The 23,935-nt window shown below is 38.1% G+C and overlaps 1 protein-coding gene across 1 annotated transcript; it reads right to left on the bottom strand.

Moving 5' to 3' along the window:
* Positions 1-677: 677 nt before the first annotated feature.
* On the bottom strand, positions 678-20,760 carry ptpn2a (protein tyrosine phosphatase non-receptor type 2a). The gene is made up of 9 exons (XM_088326307.1): positions 20,478-20,760; positions 13,722-13,812; positions 13,219-13,319; positions 12,975-13,073; positions 8,627-8,764; positions 7,734-7,943; positions 6,641-6,802; positions 4,485-4,672; positions 678-2,094 (listed from the first exon to the last, which is right to left on the bottom strand). The coding sequence occupies exons 1-9, from the start codon at positions 20,538-20,540 to the stop codon at positions 1,905-1,907; spliced, it is 1,242 nt and encodes a 413-aa protein (XP_088182433.1). The 5' UTR covers positions 20,541-20,760; the 3' UTR covers positions 678-1,904.
* Positions 20,761-23,935: the final 3,175 nt, after the last annotated feature.

Genomic DNA, 23,935 nt, shown 5'->3' with positions numbered 1-23,935 from the left:
GATACTGTCTTTTCTTCTTGACCTGTAAACATAATCCTGTTATTTTCAAGTAATGAGATTATTTGACTAGCACAAGTGCAGGAAGATCTTTTATTTGGCAGATTTGCTTTAAGGGGGTGTTTTTTTAAGTCAGCTCACTGTTGGGTGAAATTGTCCAGCAATTTGTTTTCCAATATTATTGACATTTTCAAGACGTCATTTGACTGTCCCTCACTCCCTGAAGTCTTCATCCCTGTTTAATAAGGGACCATGCTGAAATCCCTTCTGTTGCACGACTTGTCAGTGCCAGGTGCTTGGAAGAACAGCCTGCTGATCGTGCAATGGAAAACCATCCAACATTTATAACTTATGGTCCCCTGAAATTGAAGCCAGCCAGGTGTTTATTTGGTTGAGCAAGAGGATTTTGAAGACTTTAGATTTTGCTTTTCTGAACATCCAACAAAAATGATTCACTTCTAGACCCGCTGCTCTCAATAACAGAAGGAATCACTGTGACGCTCAATATAAGCCAGGACTTTTCTTGATATACTGAATCACTTCCTGGAATCCGTTGGCAGATCATTGCCAGTCTGAGAATGATTCAATTCATCCACTGAATTAAATTACAGCAATAGAACAGCAGAAAAACTGAAAGCGGTTATGAATGTCTTCTACGAAATACCACATAAAAGGAAACGTTTTTCTTGAGCGTTGTGGGAGAAAGATATTGATTTATTCACGTACTTCAGAGGTTTTGTTTTGTTCAAAACAACAAAACTTGTCATGGTCCAAACTAGGAACATATCTGAAAAGCAGAAATAAATGGAATGCCATTAATAAAGATTTACGGAATTAAAGAAACGGTAAATGCCAGACCGTGACATCTATATGCTAAAAGAAAATCAGACTTTGCTCGTGACACATTAAACCAAAGAAACATTTGGACTGGTATTTTTTTTTTCTAGAGTTTTAAAAGCACAGAAAAAGCTTACATCTTGAGCAATCAGAACACCTTATTTTTGCTCCGTTCACTATTTGCTTGAAGGCACATCTTCAAACAGCAAACACTGACATTTACATTTGATTAATTCAATGCGTTATGCACTTCCAACTAATAGAGCTTGGTCCCAGTTAGCTGCAAAACCACTGAATAGGAGTCAGTTGTGACACGGATCATACAAATAAAATACATTCCACCTAACAGAGTACACACATTGACCGAGAAAATGAATACATTTGCTTTGGTTTACCTAAAAAGCAACAGTGGGATAACCTGTAATGACAAACGCACACACAAACAATAAACCCATCCAGTGGGTCAAAATGTGCACCTTGAGGTGAATGACCCAACAATTTGTCAGATTGACACAAAATACACTCATAAAACTTTTTTTTCTTTCTGAGGTGAAAACTCAAAATGCAAGGCAGCGCTCCACATGTCCAGTAATCCAAAAATATATTCTTGATCTATTTTGGAACATCATGCTGAATATGAATGAAAGAACAAGTGCTGTGTTTCACAAATGCATTCATGTAATTCAAAAGGGGGCTGGAGAGTGGGAAGAAACTCTGACACGAGTATCAAAATCCTGAAGAGTTTGACATTTAAGATGCGGGGGTTGGGGGATCAGAGAAAAATGCTTTTTGCACTGCACACCTTGCATACGAATCATCATTGAAATGATACAGTACATTCCAAGGGGAAAAAAAAAAAAAAAAAATCCTCATGCTGGCACCAAGATCCTGAGATGTAAATTATTTTGTTTGAATCTATTAAAAATATACAGTCATTTGATCTACTGCTCCTGCATTGTGACCTTAAGAAATAAATACCCTCTAAATCTACTTTGAGAAGTACCTAATCTCAGGTACTGGTGCAAAAAAAAAAAAAAAAAGAGTCAGTTCGAAAAGTGACTGCGAAACACTCACTGGGAGTACAACCAATACACCAGTAAACCAAAAGCCAACGCAGCACCAGCGCCGACGTTGCGCACAATGGGGCTCCAGTACTGCCACTTCTTTGTTTTTCTCTCAGAGTCACTCAGTTTCTGTTTCATCTGCTGGACCTTCTGTGCGGTGCTGGCGATTCTCTCTTCACGATGTCGCTTCTTCAAACTGCAAGGAGATGGGAAGGAATGAATTAGTCCATTGCCACCCGGGCTGCCTGCAACATTTATTTAAACAATAGATCAATCATCCGATTACTGTATTTTCCGAACTATATGGCGCACCGAAAACACCCAAATTGGCCACAAATTTGAAAGTACAAATTATAACTTGGTGCGTGTGCGTTACTACTCAGTTTTAGGAATACCAAACAATCGTCTGTGTAATGATGGGTTAGAAAACCATCACAAAACACTGAATGTAAGAGGAATCAAATCAGGCGGGGAGAGCGGACAAATATATATCTAGACCACCAGTTGGACATATGACATACGAAAACCATGATTTTATCTCATTATTACACTATTTTTACTCACAGTGCCAGAAACTAATGTTTTTGAATAGATAAAACAAAGTCTTCCTTATCAAAAATTCCCTTTTCGTGCTTTCATGTGTTCACTTATATCTTTCAGGGCGACTTTCTGCTTTCTCCAATCTCTAACACTCATTTTTAGCAGAGTAAAAATAATGTGATAATGAGATTCAATCTAATGCCTTTTCATATCTTATCCGCTTCACGAGTAGTTCGGTCTTGGCGCTCTCACCATCGCGACCCAGGTTCGAATCCCATTGCATTCAATATCGTGGGATTTTGGTCAGCGACATTTATGAACTGAACAATCATTGCACTAATATTAACCATGTAAAATTGTCAACGATTATACACCAATGCATTCGCTCTTATTGTAGTTTTAAGTCCATGCACCTTATAGTTCAGGTGACCTTATATATGAAATGTTTTTTAAAGTTGCTGATCATGCAGAAATTCACAAAAATTGAACAGCTGGCTCAAAATTCGCTACAGCAGAGACAAATGATAGAGAATGGAGAAAACAGAACTTTGTCATAAAAGACACCAATACAAAACAAAAAAGCACAACGAGGGAAACTACTACTTTGGTATACCTGATGATGAATCTGACCGAGAAGGGCATTAAATAAAGAACGTTTTATTACGGTATTGTGTTTAAAGTTAACTTTGTCAATATATGTTTTTTTTTTATCATGGCTGCAGGTATTTAACAATGTTAGTCACTTACAATGCTTAGTTTAAGCCAAGAAGTGACCTAACATTTTATACTGATTTTTAATAAAAAATTAGAGGTGCGCATTATACACAAATAAATACATAATAAAAGATTTAACTAATCTGGGACTACATTTGTAATGATTGTTGTGTATATTCGTCGAAGATTTGGAAAAAAATAGGAAATGCGAAGGATGGCGGCTGCTTGGTAAATTGTTCCCGTTTTAGTAAACTTTCCTCTTGATAATTTTACACAGTTGGTAAGTACAGCCAAACCAACTAAATGCTAGCTTGACCCGCTTCCAGGCTCACAGGTGAAAGATCTTGGAACCTTCGGTTTTAAATATTAAAATATTGCTCGCCCCTGCTATTGTGGAACGATGAAAAATGTATATCTTGCAAGTTGCATTGAACAATTAGTACTTATTTATCAAATTTGGGGGATTTCTTTATTGCTGCTAAAATTTAAAATTGTTTGATTCAGGGTTCATTTTTTCATTGCACTATTATTACAACTTAAGCCAATCTACAAACACTACCTTGTAAATATTTTACCAATTATACCTTAAATCATTTTCTCTGTGAAGTATTCATTATGTATTTTCCCCAGTAATGCCATTTCTAATCTAATGAATGTCAAAGACAATTCAAATGCTTCCAGCTGCTTTGAATTCCGCTGTCATGTAACAACCCAACTTTGACTCAGAAGACCTATGTAATTAATAGACCTGTGTCAAATAGAACTCCCACAAAATGAGGCAGACTAATATCAATACTTTTTTTTACAAATTTCAAACCCTTAGTTTTTGTTGGGATGTTAGCAAACTTGTAAGTGAGATTTTTTCAACAAAGCTTTACAGTTCTTTTGCAAATCTAAAAAACATTATGGAATACAGTAGTTATACTTTGTCAGTGTGTCTCATTCTAAATACAGAAGCCTGTATTTATCTGTGTATAAACGCAGTTTTTTTTTTTAAACCTCTTTAATTTGGGTGCGTGTTATACAGGGGGTTTTACATAAAATGTGGGTTTGCATGCTAAGTTTTATCAATAGCGTAGATAAGGAAGACACTATCAGTATCTGTGGGGGAATTGAGATTTCTGTGGGTTGAAATAATTTTCGATCCACAGGAGTAACCGTTTGGGAAAATACTAGTCGACTAATCGATTAATGGTTGCTCGTCCACTGCGAGCCTAAATTGGAAACGGGAGGTTCGACGCCTATAGCTGTTAATGACAATTTTAAGTTGTGCCGGTCAAACTGCAGTCAGTGGGATGCAGTAGAAGGGGGGAAAAAACTGGCTCTTCTTACGGTCCCGTGTTGTCTGCCTCACTGTGGTCTTGGTACTGGGGCTCATCTACCAGCATTGGCATGTGATCTTTAGAGATGTGCTGTGGCCCTTGGCAAGCTCTAGTGTTGTTTAGGTGAGGTCGGGGAGGTGGTGGAGGCGGAGGCAAATCCTTCTCTAAATCGTTGCTGGACGTCTCTCTTCGTTTCGTCTGATGCCAGAAAATGAACCAAGAAATATAACCACAACATTAGGTTCAATTTATTATTCTTGAAACTCATTACTTTTCAGAATAATCCAAAAACTGATCAACAATGAACATTGGAGGGGATTGTGGTTTTTAGTTTGTGTTTTTCGCCGCGTGTGGTATGATTTTGTCCAGCTAGCTCCCATCTGCCGAGGGCTTTCCGGTTTTGTTTGCTCCTAGTTGGCGCTCGATGGCTGCCCACCGTGCATTGTTTGCCAGGTTTTCGTTGTTAGTTCCTGGTTAGCCTGTCTGCTCACCGCATGTTTTTTGGTTGGCCAGCTTCGCGTTTTTCCACCCAAGCTGCGACCGCGTTATGTTGATCGGTCCCAGTTAGACCCATTACCCCCCCCCCCCCCCCCCCCCCCTTTGGCGGCTCTCCATGTGTTGTTTTTGACAGTTAGCCCCTTTTTGGCCTTTGCTGTGAAGTAACTTGCATCCACCTGCAACAACGCCTAGGCATCCTCCAAAAAAACGACCAAAACTTTGCTTAAAACACCTGTAGCATCTTTGAATAACAACCACGTAAAACGAAATAGCAACTGGCCAGCTAGGGTGCTGGTATTTCTGTAATGACGTCACAGATGGGGATGACCAAGACAGGACATTCAGTTTTCAAAAATGCAATATCTAAAAAAAAAAATCATTTTAATATGCCAATGAAACACAAACAACACACACATTATGAAAAAAATTTGGCATGTTTAGGAATTTGGGATTACCTTTAAAGAGAAAAGGCCGCTTACAAAGTGTTACACTAATCATTCTACTGTAAAACACAAACCAATATTTCATAACTTTTTCAATGTATGATATTTGTGAGGTTTAAAAATGCAATATACGTGCTGTATTTAGACTATTGCCAGTCACACAGCACAGCATCAGTTTTAAGTTTCACCACCTTTGTGAGCTAATATATGGATCCAAGAAAATAGTCATGGGCAGCATGGTTGTTTAAATGCAATATAATGTTGCTGAAAAATACATTTTGCTCTTTTAGTTTTGTTTGTAAAACCTTACAAATTGAACTACAAATTGAAAACTATTGATTTTTATTAAGTTTTAAAAATCTATTACATATAGGGATAATCCCATTATAGATGGGCCTTATAGTAAAAAAGTCCCTTCTCAAGTATTCTTCATTTTCCTCATGTTGAGGTTTTTGAGTTTTTCCTTGCCCTCATGTAGGTGTTATATCAGGGGACGGTGGAATATTAGTCTGTGCAGCCCTTTGAGACTCTTTGTGATTAAGGGATATACAAATAAACATGACTTGACTAATTAAATATAAAAAAATATATACAATACGACATCTTCAAAAACAGACCTCAGACCATATTTTTTTATATATGATGTGCACCAGACTATAAAGGCACAGGAAATTAAAACCAAGTTTGCATCAAAAAAGGTCAGAAAAGAAAATACAGCACAAACATTACAGAATCTGGTTACATTCAATCATAAATGGTTATTATATTTAATCCCATTAAATTGTACTCAAGAATTTACCATTTTGTCTATCACATTTTCTGGTCTATAAACGGCACCGGAATATCAGGCACACATTTGCATTTCTGGCATATTTTTTTGTTTTTAGGTGCACCTTATAGTTCAGAAAATACTGTATTTTTCTGCACTTGATATAAAAAGTATGTTTCATTAAAATTATTCCCTAAAACAAAAATCTGTATACCTGAATATAGCAAATGTCTTGCCTTTTTATGTAAAATTAATCGTGACTTTGAGGGGGCATAGTTCCAGAAATATTTGTTTCAAAACCTTTATCGTCAACTGTCAACTTGGAATAACTATGGTTCCTGATCCATCACCCACAACCACTTATAGATAGCTGTGGCTTGATATATAATGCTGTATAGTATCAACAAGATACCTGGTATCAGTAGTATTAGCTATAACCTCCAGAAAATAAGCTACCTGTGCTGAAGTAATGATTCCAAGGTATTTGGCTCCCTCAATGACAGCCATGTATGAAAAGCGCAGTTGATCAGGAGTCTGGATCAGACCCATGCGGTATTCTCTCATGTCCAGAAGGACCCTTTGTATATCCACAGAGGATGGATTATCCCTCCGATCCATCTATGAAACACAACTTATGAGAAAAACAATGCAAAAATCCATGCATTTTAGAAAACGGTTGACGTGTTGCGTTTTTACTTGTCACAAATGCTAGCGGCTATTTTCGCAGACGCTAGCATTAGTGCACCTCAGTTAATACAAACCAGGATTAAGCAACTCTGCTGATTAGTCATGAAAATGTTGTGTTGATTTGGTACAAATAAAACCCATTGATATCTGAAAAGCAGAATAGTGGATAGTGGCCCAGCCAATTTATTGAAAGATCTGAACTGCTTTTGTTGTACAAAAGAAAGTTATAAAGATAACACACAAGATCGTTTTTTTAAATTTAGGCACCTTTATCGTACCAGATTTTAATGTCAGAGTGAAATGTTTTATTCATGTTTAATGTCTGATGAAAAATATATACATTTTGGATCTTGTTACAGGTTGTAGTGGGGTGATGGGACAAAAACAAAACTTTTATCTTCCACAAACATCAAATGTTTGCAAACAAGCGCTGCAAAATACTCCCATTCTCTTTACTTTTTGTTGTTATTGTATACCAGGGGTCCTCAAACTTTTGCCTTCTCTGATGCGGGGTCAGTTTGTAACAGAAAAAGTGTGATGATTACAGGAGTGCCTAAATATATAACTACCACGATCAAATAAATATTCTGAAATCTTCACAGAACAAAAGTGGATGCAGGGCTGTAAATTGGGATCATTGCTGTATACCTCTAATAAATCGTTTCTGTATATAAAGCATGTTGTAGGGGTTTGCTGATATAATCTGCTGCCGCACCAGGTAATCATTGTTACGCCTTACTCTTTGTTGAATTTTTTTTTTTTTTACATGGGCGATGCTATAAATCTCTTTGTGAACAAATCAACAATTTAAAAGCATACTAGCCACACTGTCCAAATTTTAAGACCCTATTTCTATTCTCACCAAGACCAGGCAGATGTCCACCAAGGCAAAGGTCCCAGAGCGCCCGATTCCAGCGCTGCAGTGCACGACTGAGGGCCCGTGCTCCTTCCCCAACGAGCCAGACACCCGGACTTTGAAAAGGAAGTTTAGGAAGGAAGCAGGAGATTCTGGGACGCCAAAATCTGGCCATGCAGTGTAGTGGAAGTGGTAAATCGATCGCCACTCCCTTGTCTAGAAGAGATGGTAAGTTTGAGATTAGAAGATGTTACAACTATCATAATTGCTGGCCTGTGAATTAGGGCAGTGTTTTTGAACCACTATGTGTGGGGAAATTATCAAATTTATGGCCCTGTGTGGCCTAGCTCCTGGCAAGGTAATTATGTAGTACTCTTCCATACCATAAGCAGCAGGTAGCCATTTGTCTTGTACCTGGAGACAAACTAATTATTTAGAGAAAGACATAGCTGTGGAAGAACTTTGTGTGTGTTTTTTTCATTGATTTATGCCAGGTTTAGCACTGAGTGATTATAAGTATGAAATATTATAAAGTATTTTCTTCTTAATGTTTAGTTGATTCCTATTTAAGATGATATAATATAATTTTAGTCTTCATTGTTAAAAACACATTATTTTTATGCTTTTCACATTTTCAACTGGTTCTGTGGCCAAGGGTTTTTTTTCAATGAAAATTGTGCTTAGGCTCAGGAAAAGGTTGAAAAACACTGGCTTAGGGCTATACAAATAAATGCGACTTAATAATGTGTGACGTGAACAGTGATCTGACAACTGTGAGAACACACAGAGTGAATTTACATGAAACAAATGACTGCATTTTCCACAACACTACACAATTCCATCATAAAAATGTACCGTATCCAATGACACAATCTTACTCAATTAGTAAGACAGCATACCTTTGTGTTTTGTAATTTTAGCACTCTGATTGTGAAATATGAATGGTCCTCCTCTGAAAGGAGACTGACATCAAAACCTGTGTCAGGAAACGACATTGGTAGTTCCTCCATAGTTGGCCAGTACTGTGCACACTTTTCCTAGGGGAAAAAAAAGGAATTAATGGAGAATGTTCATGCGTCGTTGTGTAACAGGTTTATTCCAATTGCTTCAAATCTCAAAAATTCTTACCGTTACGTGATTTTTGCTTGCATGCAAGTAGTCATTTATATAGAAACAGTCATACTGCATCAGATGTGGCATAGCGTTAGCAAAATCAGCAGATACTAAGGAACTTGAAAGTGGAGAGAAAATGGCCCCAAATTTTAAACTTTTCTTATGGTGTCCCTACATTTTTTAAATGTTGAATTTAAGGTTTCCCCCTTTTTGAACCCGTTTAGAACATGAACTGGAAACAAAAATGATCAAATTATTTTGTGTTTCTGCTGGCTCTTCCACTGTTCAACTTCCAGCTAATAAGTCAAATAAAATCAAAACGATTTGCCAGTAGGTTTAGTGTACAAAACCACATCTTGGTTTTAGTTTTTTTGAGATGCGTCAGTTTTTATTTTTAGGTGCATCATTGTCAACAGTACCACGTTATTACTCTCTTTAATGGAATCTGTATCTGAGAGAGTAGTCCTTTCTAGAATTCTTGACAGCCTATGCTTCATTTCCACAAATCTGTAAAGATTCGACCCAGCGCAACAGACTTTTTATTTTTATTTAGGGGGTTTAAATGTTCCGAGTTGAGGAGGATTCAATAAGTCATTGAGAACTTAACAAAAATAAAATAAAAAGTGGAACTCCACATGGAACCATCAATCATGACAAGGGATCATAACAATTCTTCTCTCAAACAAAGCCTATAAAACAAAAAATAGAATGCCAAGGAGTAGTATGAACTTAGCAGTCTACTGCAGCAAGGTGAAAAAAAAAACGAAGTACAGAGACTAACCTTTGCAACAAAAATGGGGACAATTTACATTGTATTTCTTATTTTATGCCTAATGCCTAACTTTTCTTATCAGATTTTAAAACAATTAGCACATGGTCGATATATATGGCTGTTTAAAACATTATGTTATGGCGATATACCTTTTTACCCTGCAGCTTATGCAAGGAAGCGGCTGATTTATCCATTTCTTTAAACGGCCGGCAGGGGCCCCAGAGCAGTCAAGGTAAGAGTGAGACAGGTGGAACATATGTGTCGAGGAAGACGACTGGTTTAATGTAACTTCACCCATTGGGCAAGAATAGAACTAACATGAACAGACCCTCATTAAGGAAAAGGTGTCAATCGACAAGATAACTACTATATTGTGAATAATTTCACGAGTCAGTTGATTTGTAAACGGAAAAATTGTGGCGGAATGAACGGATTACAAGAGGCAACGTTCTGTCGGCATTTTTGGGTGTTTTGGAGTAAATATCTTACACTGTTGGATTCTATGGATTGTCCTTGATGTAATGAAGCAATTTTCACTGACATTCAAAGAAGGTGAAGACTGCCAGGGGACATAACGGTGAGTTACGCAGGCTTTATAGGTTCCAGGTATCTTGTATCAGACCCATTGTGATGTTTCTCCGATGAGTAGATTTTGAAATGATCATCATATAATAAACCCCAAGAGTTTAAGCTTTCCAATTATATGTGACTGGTGACATAGTGCAGACACGTACTTGTATATCAAATGTCCAGCGGCCCGCCAGCAGGTCGCCGGGACGTTAAGGTACCGTATTACTAAAACTCTTTCTATGTAGTCTTTCTTGTAAATAGCTCATGCTTTAATGTGGGCGCATGCGGCTTATAGTCAGGTGCGGCTTGTGTATCTACACTTTTTTTTTTTACTTTAAAAATGTACAGATGTTTAATATGAATTTTGTGCAGCTTATAATAAAGTGTGCTCGATAGTCCGGAATTTACGATAGTTGGTGGTGTGGAGCAGGATGGTCTTGTTGTGTCCTGATTGCACCTTTACCGCATGAAAGTTGAATGGTTACTTAGAAATGAAATTCCAGTTAGCACTACTTTACCGACTGTGTTCATGTTGTTTAGTCGGTTTACGTACAACTTCGGTGTTAATGTAAACGTTTGAAGTCTGGTACACATTAATTCAACTTAGTGGAGTTTGTTTTCTCTTGTGAGTAAGATCTGTTACTGTTACGTTTAGCTGCATGAGGCAGACACACGAAAAAAAACTGGAAATCACAAATATTTACTATGGAAGCAAAGGCATCACAAACACTCTGAAGTCTGTGCCTTACTTAATTACTTAATGCAAACAAACATACGGTCCTCGACTTTGAAAAGTTTGTGCGTCACGCACTACATCAAAATAATTTGGTTGCTGGGCAAATAAGAACCGGAATTTGAAGGTGAATGTAAACGCCGTGACCCACAACTAAGCACGATGACAAAAACAATCAAAACAATGCATGCGTGTGAGTTTTAACTTTGTTCTGTGCAAGTAAGGAGCGAAATTACCAGAAATACTGGACAGTCACCAAATTTTCTAAATACAGACTAGACAAAACCTTTGTTATTCTTGAATGGTGAATGAACTGATGTAAATGAAAAGCAACAAGATGCATTTGCATCGGATATTGTTAATGTCTGCATGTACCAGTAGATTTGATTTTCAGTGGTTCTAAAATATCTGCAAACCCGTTTTCTGTTGAAATATTTTTAACACTTTAGACAGGCCAAAAGTTGAGACAAAAATGACAAAAAGACAATTTGCTCAGCGCAAATAGTTAGTACAAGGGTTGGCAACCAAAAAGGTTGAAGGAGCCACATTCGACCTAAATAAGAAATAAAACCATGTTTGGAGCCGTACAAAAATGATGTTATATACAAGCCTTATAAGGCAGGCAACCTAACTATGTATGTGTAATTATATATATTTTATATTGTATACATACATACTGTATATACATCTATTTTCATTGGAAAACATTCAGAATGTTTGTGTCATTTTTATCCCTCTACAGAAATTATATAATTTTCCATTATCAAACATTTTTGAAAAAAAGGTAGGGAGCTACTACTGGGGGCGGCAGTAGCTCAGGAGCGCTCGTCTTGGGATCAAGGGATCCAGTTCGAATCCCGGCTCTTCCGTGTTACATGTTGAAGTGTCCTTGGGTAAGACACTGAACCCCTAATACCCCCAATAAGCAGGTTAGCGCCTTACATGGCTGCAAGGCCGCTATTGGGAAATGTGGAGCACATTGTAAAGCGCTTTGGGAAGCCATTGACTTGAAAAGCACTATATAAATACAGATCATTTCATTTAATTTCATTTACTGAGCGCCAAAGATCAGCATCTAGGTCCAGAGCCACTTGTTGATGACCCCAGGATTAGTGCACAGACATTTTAGTTGCAGTTTAAAGTAGATTAATCTGCCATATGTTTCGGAAGTTGTTGTTTTTTTTTTAATTAAATTTTGACAACAAATGGATATTGATTTTAACAGGTGGCCAAGTAGCACAATGAAGTGAGCTAGCAGAAAATACTCATGTCCTAAGCACAATACACCAAAAAAGGGTCAGAAAGCAGACTAAAAGATCTGGTGGGGGTTTAGGAGCGGTGTGTTTATTCAGAGAGCCTTTAAATTAACTTGATTTACTACATGATACTCAATTTTATATTTCCATATTGGTAGTAGATGTTTTTTAAAAAAATTGTATATATCTTTCTCTCTCATATGATATATATATATATATATATATATATATATAAATGGTTTTATAACACCACAATTAATACCCTAAACCTTGAAAGTGGGTATATGGATGGCTCAGGATAACATTTTCCTATCAGAGTGTGGCCATGTGGATGAGTTTATCAATCAACCAAGAAGTTAATAATTTATTTTCCATTTTTTATAGACCCCTTAGTTTTTGGTAAGTTTAACCATCTGTTAACAAAAAAACATTATTTACACCATTTTCATACTTTGGTGTTACTAGTGCTAGTACTAATCCTTTTAGATCCCTGCAGTTACAGTAATTTTGGGCCTGAACTTGAACACACGATTGCATCTGATAGGGCCATCCTTTCATGGGTGTATTACTTTGTAAATGCACTTGAAATTTATTTTGGGACATAGTTTTGAACAGGTCTTAAGTAAATCTGTCAAACAATTTAAAATGTCAACATTATTGCGTTCAGCTGCTTTGCAGCCACTTCTAACCACAGCTAGGAAGAACATTTACATTGCAAATAATTGTTTATGCGATGAAAGATACAATTTCTAGCCCAGCACCCATATTAGCAGAAGAATGCAGGCAAGGTGAAATGTACTTACTGATCCCTTTTCAACAATTCTGTTCAGCATTATAACAGCTTTAGAACACTGCTCCCAAATCATCAGCCAGAAGTGACCACGGGTATTCCTTAAAGGCCCCTGTAAATCGCAGGGGGGAAAAAAGAATTTTAAAAAGAACCCTTCTAAAATATTCTGCTCTGACTAAAGCTTACCCCGATGTAAAGTTTTTGTGAATTATTATTATAATTATTATTATACACAGTTTGTCAGCATCACGCCTCACCTGAGAAAGAATGTAAGCTCTACCTGCTTCTTCCACCGAGACTAAACTTGCATTGATGTAATCATTTTCACAACTTTCGAGTTTTACCCGGCTGTGATCATCTAAAGTCAGGAGACAGAAAAGGACCAGTTACAACAAAGACATTATTGACAACAATTCACATGAACTAAGTTTTTTAAGAAAAGTGAAAAGATGATATTCCGAGAATTCTCAGAGGAATAAATAGCGACGACCTTTGGAAAAAAATTGAGGAAGAGTTCTTAACAGCTTCACATTTAAGTCCACGTCAAATCAAGTAACTTCTGTTGCATAACTGATTCATACACTCGAGATAAAAAAGCGTCAGTAGAACCCAGAAACAAAAATTAACATTTCAGGTTTATACTGCATGTTACATACACCATTTACAACAACTCTGTCTGTATTTTGGTCTGGTTTAAAAGAAAAATTGTAGTTATATAAATCACACTCATTTTAACCTACGAGTGCGTTAGGAGACTTACATGGACTGACATCTCGATATCGGTTCAAATTCCGATTCACAGCAAGTTTTGCCACATTGTAGGGATATTCATTGGCTTGGTTACGGATCTCCTGTCGGAAAACAGAATAGCACAAAGGTTGCACGTTAGCTTCGCGTTAAAATGAGCGCTTGAATTAAATTGTCTTTACGGTCATTGATAACAACAACGTAGTGAAAAATTCTATGCAACAATATTGAACATGGCACCCTAGGGTAACAAGTAGGATAATAAGAGAAGAAAAACAGTCAAGATAAATAGGCAAACATTTATTTGGGGGAGAAATTGCCATCACCTGGTAATAACTGGTTAAGTGTACTTCTGCTTGGCTCTCTTCAGTTAGTTTTTATAATATTTCACACCTTCTTTTATACAAACCTACATTATTCATTGTCTGTAAATCCAGCATAGACATTGCAGCATTTGTTGTTAGGTTAAATCCTTTCAGTAGATAGATAGATACTTTATTCATCCCCGAAGGGAAATTCACATTTTCAGCAGCATCCCTGAGCTGAGAACAATACAATAATAAAGCAAAAGAATACAATATACAAATACCCAGTGTGACGTGCAAATGCCCACTGTAGCGTGTTATATAGAATAACTAAATAGTGCTACACAGAATACATATTGCGATAAGATTCAGTAATATGCAATGTAGGTGGTGTGGTTTACTGTGGGCTTTTACTCTGCCGGGTAGAGTTAAAGAGCCTCATGGCATGAGGAAGAAAATATCTCTTCAGTCTGTCCGCAGTACAAAACAGTGACAGCAGTCTGTCGCTGAAACTGCTCTTCTGTCTGGAGATAATGCTGTGTAGTGGATGCGATGGATTATCCATGATTGACCGCAGCTTTTCCAGTGCCCGTCTCTCGGCTACTGTTGTCAGGCTGTCGAGCTCTGTGCCCACAACAGAGCTTGCTTTCCTAGCCAGTTTATTGAGACGAGAGGCATCCCTCTGTATGCACGCAATACATCCTGCATTTGTTTCAACTTGTTATCAGGTCCTGCTTACCTGCCCTACTGTTTTTTCTAGGAATAACGGTTGTTTGATGGTTACAACTTTCACAACTTTAGTATTGTTTGTATAGTGACACTGGTAAAAAAAAGTCCATAATACACAAAACAACAGCAATGGGTTATAGCAAAAAAAGTGGAAAGCTATGTGATCTTTTTTGCAGATGGCCAATATCAAAAACAAGATAAACTTATCAACTATGAATACAAACAAGTGACATTATGCTAGTTTTGTCCCCACAATTGAAACAGCTCCCAGGTGGACAAATATCCGATTCACTCCCACTGACTGCTGTTGACGTCACTGGGAGTGAAGGAGTTAACACAAAGGCTGCACTGAACTCGGCCTTTCTTGAGAATTAGTTCTGTCACAATTGTGATCATGACCAGGGATGGTATTTTTGGGGCCTAGGCTGTGCTGTTTAACCCTTCTGGCATGCAGGTATTTTCATGTTTGTTGTATTTTTTTATCAAAGAGAGAGCATTGAAATGTAAACACTTGGGAGCTCAAATTTCCCCTAGGTTTGAAACTGGTAGATCAGGGGTGTCAAACCTCTTTTAACTCGGGGCCACACCATAGAACAAACTTTCTCTCGGGGACTGACTAGTAGATTAGAGAGAAAGAAAAAAAAGAGAAAGAAATAAGAGAAAGAGAGGGAGAGGAAATTAGAATGTGGGACAAAGAAACGGAGAAAGAGAGAGAGAAAGAAAGAAAGAGTGAGAAACAAAAGAGATCAAAAAAGAAATAGTGGGGGTTGGGCAAGAAAGAGAGAAAGAAAGAATTTTAAAGAGAAATAGAAAGAGAAAGAGAGAAGGGGGAAAAGAGAAAGAGAAAAGGAGAGAAAGAGAAGTGGAAAGGAAGTGAGCGCAAAAGAAGGTGAAAAGACAGAGAGAAAGAGACAAAGGGGAACAAAGAAAGAAAAAAAAGAGTGAAAGAGAGAGGGATAGAGAGTGAGAGAGAGAGAGAAAGAAATACAAGTACAGCGTCTTTGTCAGAGGCCTGGCTTTGGCAAAAATCGAGGGGAAATATTTCAACCTGAAGCTTGTTTTTCCTCTTACGCTTCTCTGAGGGTTGTCTCGCGGGCCAGATTCAAACCCTTAGTGGGCCTAATCCGGCCTGCGGGCAGCCTGTTTGACATCCCTGATGTAGATGTTCAAAATGGCATTGTACTATGATTTATGAGTCATTGCATTCGGGAGCAAACCGCACACTATACACAAAACATTCTAAGTACATAATTCTGATGATAGACATCAATTATAATTCATAATTTTTTATATGTTGATGCACCGTGTTAAATATGGTTGAAATGATATCCGAGCCCTTTAGTGTTACCTTCAGGTTCAGTACTTGGCCCCCTTCTTTTCAGCATTTACATGCTTCTATTAAGTGATATTATCTCATCTCATTAGCTGCACCGCTTATCCTCAGTAGGGTCGCGGGGGTGCTGGAGCCCATCCCAGCAATCATCGGGCAGTGGGCAGGGGGACACCCTGAACTGGTTGCCAGCCAATCGCAGGGCACACAGGGACAGACAACTCGCTCGCTCATTCACACCTAGGGACAATTTGGACCGGCCAATCCACCTGAAATGCATGTCTTTGGAATGTGGGAGGAAACCGGATTGCCCGGAGGAAACCCACGCAAGCACAGGGAGAACATACAAACTCCGCACAGGTAGGCTGGTAGCTGGATTTGAACCACACAGGAGGTTCCCAAGACCTTAGAACTGTGCCGCACACGCGCTACCCCTTCGCCGCCGTGCTTAAGTGATATTATTCGCAAGTATAAAATCAGTTTCCATTGCTACTCAGATGACACTTGACTATATTTTCCGATAGAGGAATCTGCCGCACTAAACTGGAAATTTGGAGGCCTGACTCACTGAGATAAAAGAATGGATGTCACTCAACTTCTTGCGCCTTAACTCTGAAAAGACCGAAATGTTAGTTATTGGTCCATGTAAATGCCGTGACTTGTTCTCAAAAACTGCTCTGAACATTGACAAATGTAATATCACCCAGAGTGACTCAGCCAAAAATGTAGGTGTCATATTTGACCACGATCTGTCCCTTCAAACACACGTGAAGAATATTACTAGAACAGCTCTCTTCCATCTTCGCAATATTGATAAAATTCATCCAATGCTATCTCAGTCCGATGCGGAGATTATAGTTCACACGTTTGTTACTTTCCGTCTCGATTACTGTGATGCACTACTCTCCGGTCACCCAAAGTCCAAAATCAAGAGCCTTCAGCTGGTACAAAATGCTGTAGCGAGGCTTTTAACTAAGACAAGAAAGTTTGATCACATTACCCTGATTTTAGCTAACCTGCATTGGCTCCCTGTTAGCTTAAGATGTGATTTTAAGGTTCTGTTGGGATTATACAAAATCATGCAAGGACTTGCTCCCTCATATCTTTTAGATTTAATTTCCCCCTATGCTCCGGTTCGGAGCCATCGCTCTGAAAACGCTGGTCTACTAGTGATCTCAAGAGCAAAGAAGAGATCCGCCATATTGAGAGCTTTCTCCATCCGGGCCCCGGTCCTGTGGAATGCTCTTTCCCCTGAGATTCGATCTGCAACCTCAGTGGAAATGTTTAAATCTAAGCTTAAATCACACTATTAGTCTATAGCATATGAATAACCTATATTTCATGTTGATAACAGGTGTATTATTTGCCTTCGTGTAGTTTTTAGATGAGGTAATGGTGTCATAATAGTCTGTAGTTTGCAATAGTCTTTGATCTGTGCAGCCCTTTGAGACTCTGTGATTAAGGGCTGTACAAATAAATATGACTTGACTTGATATATCATAAACCTGGTGTACTTCAATGCATTTCCCGGGATTTTTGAATTTCTCTCTTCAGTGCCATGGAGTGAATTGTATGAGAAGTAAAACTGATTGTTAGGTGTTCACACCACTACATCTAGCTGTTGGTGCCAAAGCTAAAATAAGAGTTTGGAGGCAAAATTAATTTGTGTTTTTGGAGATACAGCCAGTCAAAATAATTGGCATGTATTGAAAATGATTTTGTCACCACTTTTGGACCAATTCAAAGCTCTAATCAGGCCATATGGGATAACCACCTAGAAATTGTATTTATATACAATTCAATTTGTTATCCTTAAAGCCACTTTTGGGAAGTGATGTGTGTGGAATGGTCTGATGCCAGTAAACATTTTGTGTGGGTGGAAGCCAAAGAATATTCATAAATGGCTGTGTTATTTCACTTTTAAATTCACATCCAAATAATGTACACTGACATGCATTGTGTCCCCAAAATACGCATGCCACAAGGGATAAAGTGGAAGTCAACCCCAAAGGACTTCCTAATAATATTAAGTTGTTTGGGCCACTGCAAGTCTTAACGGCATCATTAGTGTTGAAGAATATGAAAATTTCATACAGATACCGTCCATGAAGCCTTTGGCGCTGCATTTTTATGTTCATCCCGGCCATCCACCAGCTAGTTCGTAATTATAGACTCATCAGCAATGTTAACTAATTAGTGGCGTAAAAAACGAGACTACGCCAAAACAGATGTCTGATCACTGTCGCTTGAACGGGCATTATTGTTGCGGGCTGCGCACAAACGTACAGGCACAAAGTTTTTTCAGCAACTCCTTATTAGGATTCCCAGACACTGATAGTAGCTAATCAGAGCTGGGTCTTCATTGTAGCAAATTGGATGCACAATGGTAGCCCAACACACAAATCAGTAACGAAAAATTGCTTAAAACTACAAAAAGGTTGAAGACTTTTGCAGTACAGTGACATCTAGTTACATACCAGTCAACCTAAGCCTATTGTTCCACTTTTTATTGATTGTAATTCCGCCAATTAAGTGGGAATAAACCTTACTAACAGCAAGATAGACTATGGGGAGTAAAAACCAATTTGTTGAATTTGCAAGTTTCATTTATTTACCAAATAAACAGAAAAATTATTTTCGCATCTTTCTAAATTCTTTCCCCACTTCAGTGTTACTTATTGTACATAGAAGTGCTGAATTTCGCAGAGTTCAACTGTTCTACAGATGGTTTTACTACAACTGTCACAATTTAGTTTAATTTGCAACAAAGATGCCGGAAAATCAAATCGCATAGTCTTCCTAAACTCAAATTAGTTTCCTCACCTGGCTGAAAACAATCTTACTGTCCAAATAAGAATGCGGAAGGAAGAGCAGAACTTTGCAAAACTCTCATAAATGGAAAGCACAGATGCACTTTTTAATTTAAATGAGAGTCGTCAAAAAAGCAGTATTAATACTACGACAGCATTACCAATCTACGATGACGTTTGCTGCCAGTAAACTGGACAGTCCAGATTAAAATTGAGCAAAACAAGATTGATTTAACAAAACTACCAATTCAAGAAAAAAATCCTGTGCTAAAACTGTTATACAGCGGTAACAATTTGAAAAGGAAAAAAAAAACATAAAATACCCCCAAAAAATTACGAATTGACGGGTATGCACCAGGGACTTGTCAAAACCAGTACTGTAATGGCTGCCTTCGAGTGACTAACTGTTAAAAAAACATTATTAAATCAATGTTGGTAAACAGATATCAGACAAATGCAACATCAAAAGGAACCAACTGTGGGTCTTTTTGAGGTTTTTGGGTACCCGTAGGAGCCAGACAGCAGACAATTATGTCAGTTCCTTTTAGGAGATGCTCATATTACTTGAGATGAATACCAACTTCAACTTATGATAGTTCATGTATTTTTGCTCAATATTTGAATTTTTTTTTTTACGAGCTTTCTTCACTTTCAAACATTCTATTCTGGCACCTCGAATAACACGTAGTGTTATAATTAGATAGAATCATATGCCTTTTCATAAGTCATATTCGTCACTAGTGGTAAAGTGTCGGCGCTCTCACAGCTATGACCCGAGTTTGATTCCAGTTGCGTATATTGTTTGGCAATTGTGGTCAATGATGTTATCAGATTGATCAATCATGGCACAAATACGAGAGTATACCATGAAACATTGCAAAAATACAGTACGTTCTTATCTAGCATATCTTGCGCACCTGATTATAAGTCGCAAATTCTAATTTCTGGTGAATTTGGGTGTTTGGGGTGCGCCTTATAGTCCGTAAAGTACGGTATTGTACTAAAATGTAACAGCTTTTTGCCACTAGCAGCAGCATTTTGTTTAAATCGTCCATGTTGTTCGGTTGTCGTGTATGCTGTTTTAGAAAACCTTAGAGGGTTTTGTCTGGAATGGTCACAGCCAGGGTTCAACCGGAACCGACGTGAGATAATGAACGCTCGGCTCCCTTGGAGATGGCGGTACAACACGTGTCTTCTTTGGAAGTCCCGATGATGACGACTTCTCAGAAACTGAGGCTAGCGTGTTCCTGCTTCTTTTCTCCTGCTACTGTAATTGAAAGGCGTAAGCTAGCACAGCCCAACTTGGAAGTCTTTGGAGGTTTTATGGCTACGGAAATAGATAGATTTATTAGCACGGGAAGCTAATTCCCCTTCATATTTACAGTAAAGTAGGTTGATTAACAATTCTTATTCACAAAAATAGATTACAAAGCCACGTGACTAGAATTAGACGACTGTGCTCGCGAATAGCTAAAGTTCGAAAAACGATCACAATTGTTTAAAAATGCTAAAAGCACCATGAGCACACTGCTAGTTTATTTAGCAAGCGAGCGTCATAAAACAACACTTGAGGCCCATGATAGCGACAAACTTACGTTGTAAATGTTTTGCCAGCCTCCGGAGAAATCAATGTCGTCGAATTCCTGCTCCATTGTCATGTCAAAAAGCGCCCCGGAACACTTTGAGGATGACAAAATAATGTTTGCGGTAGCGTTCAGCAAGTTTACTCCTCTCTGGCAGCCATTTATGCAATCGTTTGTGACCGTGGGGATCCCTGTGGGGAAGTCTGTCGGTCTGTCTGTTTTTCGCTCGGTCCGTCTATTTGTATGCAACCTCTCCACTACAACTGCACGCCGATGACGTTTGCTTGCCAGCTTTCCCCGCCTCCTCGAGTTCTCATACTCGGTCGATACCGCCTTCCCAGTAGGTATAGTATTTTTGAAGTCGTTTTTATTTGACATTTAACTTCATAATTTCCTATATTTAAAAACGCATTTATCAGAATGATATAACAACACGCATGCGTCATATCTTGGTTTCCACCTCAGTTTTTTTTTGAAAGGGACAGTGTGTAATTTTTAGATTCTGGGTGAACAAAAAAAGGACTTTCATACGGTCAAAAAATATAGGTTTCAATACTAGGCAAAAACACATGAACTATTATACCAACTTTTATAAATAATTATCTTTCTCATAATCTGCGCCATTTTGGTCTGGCGTCTTGCTGCTTGCTGTGGCACTGGTTTTCGTTCGCATTAGACAACAGTGCTATTTAGTAGTGAAATATTACACGCTGCTGCTTTAAAATATAGTAAAAAATCATTAGCACCAAAAAGGCCCAGCTCCGCCAATCTTGGACTTTTTTATTATTTGACCACTAGATGTTGCTGGATAGCAAGAGTATCAAACTCAATTAACCCTGGCCACTGGAGCTAAAATTAAGACAAAATCATTAAAAAATAATATGAAACTAAATCAATCAGTAATACAAATAATTCATCACAGCTGGGATGGCACCTAAAGGGACAGTGTGTATTGAGTGTTTCCCAGTGGTAAAAAATGCCATTCATTAAAAAAAAAATTCATTTAAATTATTCTAAAAAAAAAACCTATCATATAGATGTCCATTTATAAATGTAGGAAAAACATTTCTATTTATTTTACATAACATGAGCCTCACCAAGAGGGAGATGACGTAATTGTCTGCCTTCTTGCTGCTACGCGTGCTGTATGGCATAGCCATAGTGCAACAAAAAATCTCATCTCATCTCATCTCATCAGTTGCACCGCTTATCCTCAGTAGGGTCGCGGGTATAAATGCTAAAAAAACTCAAGGAAGAAATTACAGAGACTAAAAGTTGCCAAAATACACTGTTATACTTCACATTTCCCCCTGAGACTTTGGTATGTTTTGGGGTACCTATAGCAGCAAGATAACAACAATTATGTCAGCTCCCTTTAGGTGAGGCTCATGTTTAGTAAAATAACATTTCTCGACCTTCGAATCTTTTTTTTTTTTAAATGCAAGCTTGTAGATAGTTCATGTATTTTGCTTATTATTCAAAAACATATATACATTTTTAATTACGTTTTTTTCACCACTAGAAGGCACTACATTTGGACACTAGATGTCTCTGTATTGTGTCAAGCTACCGAAAATGACTGCTAAAAAGAACAAAGAAGAAACAAACTACAGAAACTCAAAGTCACCCAACCGCATTATTTTCAAATACTTTTTTAGCCAAGGCATTCACAAGCTTGGTGTTTTTTAGGGTACCTACAGCAGTGAGATTGACAATTATGTCCGCTCCATTTACGAGAGGCTCGCGTTACAGTTTATAGAATAAATGCTAATGTCTCGACCTCCTCTTTTTTCAAGTGAATGTTAATATCCATCCATCTATTATCCGCACCACTTATCCTCAGTAGGGTTGCGGGGGTGCTGGAGCCTATCCCAGCTATCTTCGGGCAGTGGACAGGGGACACCCTGAACTGGTTGCCAGCCAGTCGCAGGGCACACAGGGACAGACAATTCGCTCGCTCATTCACACCTAGGGACAATTTGGACCGGCCAATTAACCTGACATGCATGTTTTTGGAATGTGGGAGGAAACTGGAGTGCCCGGAAGAAACCCACGCAAGCACGGGGAGAACATGCAAACTCCACACAGGAAGGTTCGATCTGATGACCTCAGAACTGTATCGCACACAGGCTAACCACTGCGCTGCTGTGCTGCCCTGAATGTTAATATGGTAGTTCATATATTTGTGCTTATTCTTTAAATCAATATCTTTTTTTAATGAATTGGGTTTTTTTGACCACTAGGAGGTGCTAAATAAAACACAATGTCCGACAAGCTGCTTGTTTGGCACGTGCAAGTCGAGCATTTCCTAGACACGCTTGAATTAATTCTTCTTCTTTCATATTTTTTGGTTGACATTTGAACTGTATTTGAAACAGTCCTTTTCTTACTTTCACCATTTTCACACGACACTTATAGAAAACTGAGCACGAGCATTAAATCACTCTAGTTCCCCCTCCCATTTTTCCTGCTGTCTAATGTGTTGCAAGTTCTGAACAGCCCTGATAAAAGTAAGATAACAGCAGATATGTGCTGTGGAGAAATAAATATATAAAGGCTAGTTAGGCAATAGAGAACACATGACAGAGAAAATATTCTAATATCAACATGTTAAGGACACTTCGGACGACACATGCACATCTAATGGTAGCCAATACCAGTACTGTATTGTCTACCTTGGAGTGGCCGTTTAGTTATCAGAAATATAAAATAAAATTAATATTAGACTTCCATTAAAAATGCAATATGAAAGATAAATTTTGTGTAGGTGTTTTAAGTTATTTTCTTAATTGGTATATTATTTGCTGAAAATTTTGTGACCGTGGGGATAAATTGTTTTGGTATCTGGACATTGAACATCCTTAAATATCGGCATCATTGTAATTATTATTTTTTATTAATCGCCTAAATATTGCGAGTGATTATTCTATTTGTTAATACTTAGTCAAGTTAAGTCAAGTCATCTTTATTTGTGACGCCCTTAATCCCAAAGTGCTGCACAGACCACAGATTATTATTACATCCCCTGATCTAAAAACCTACATGATGGCAAGGAAAAACTCAAAAACCTCAACATGAGGAAAATGAAGAAACCATGAGGTAATCCCCCTTCCAGGATTACCAGGCTGAAATTAATGTTGAATCACAAATAATAAACAGATATTGTAAACATAAAATAAAGGTCATTCATATGCTATAGAATAGAAGTGTGTTTTAAGCTTAGATTTAAACATTTCCACTTGAGGTTGTAGATCGACTCTCAGGGGAAAAAGCATTCCACAGGACCGGGGTCCGGATGGAGAACGCTCTTGAACCTGCGAATCTCTTCTTGGCTCTTGGGATGAGGTAGAGCGCTTGTCTTGGGATCAAGAGATCGCAGTTCGAATCCCGGCTCCTCCGTCTTACATGTCGAAGTGTCTTTGGGTAAGACACTGAACCCCTAATACCCCAAATAAGCAGGTTAGCGCCTT

The sequence above is a fragment of the Urocampus carinirostris genome, chromosome 2 (assembly GCF_059441175.1).
Source record: "Urocampus carinirostris isolate Australia breed hairy pipefish chromosome 2, RoL_Ucar_1.0, whole genome shotgun sequence".
Lineage (NCBI taxonomy): Eukaryota > Metazoa > Chordata > Actinopteri > Syngnathiformes > Syngnathidae > Urocampus > Urocampus carinirostris.
The sequence above is the reverse complement of the archived record's forward strand: the minus strand, read 5'-3'. Positions and strand labels throughout refer to the sequence as shown.

Excerpts from the sequence above, each read along its gene's own strand:
- ptpn2a (XM_088326307.1), bottom strand. The coding sequence starts at position 20,540 with ATGACAATGGAGCAGGAATTCGACGACATTGATTTCTCCGGAGGCTGG. Across the intron at positions 13,813-20,477 it reads GCTGGCAAAACATTTACAAC|GAGATCCGTAACCAAGCCAA; the intron begins GTAAGTTTGTCG and ends GTTTTCCGACAG. Across the intron at positions 2,095-4,484 it reads GAGGCAGACAACACGGGACC|TTTGAAGAAGCGACATCGTG; the intron begins GTAAGAAGAGCC and ends ATCTCCTTGCAG.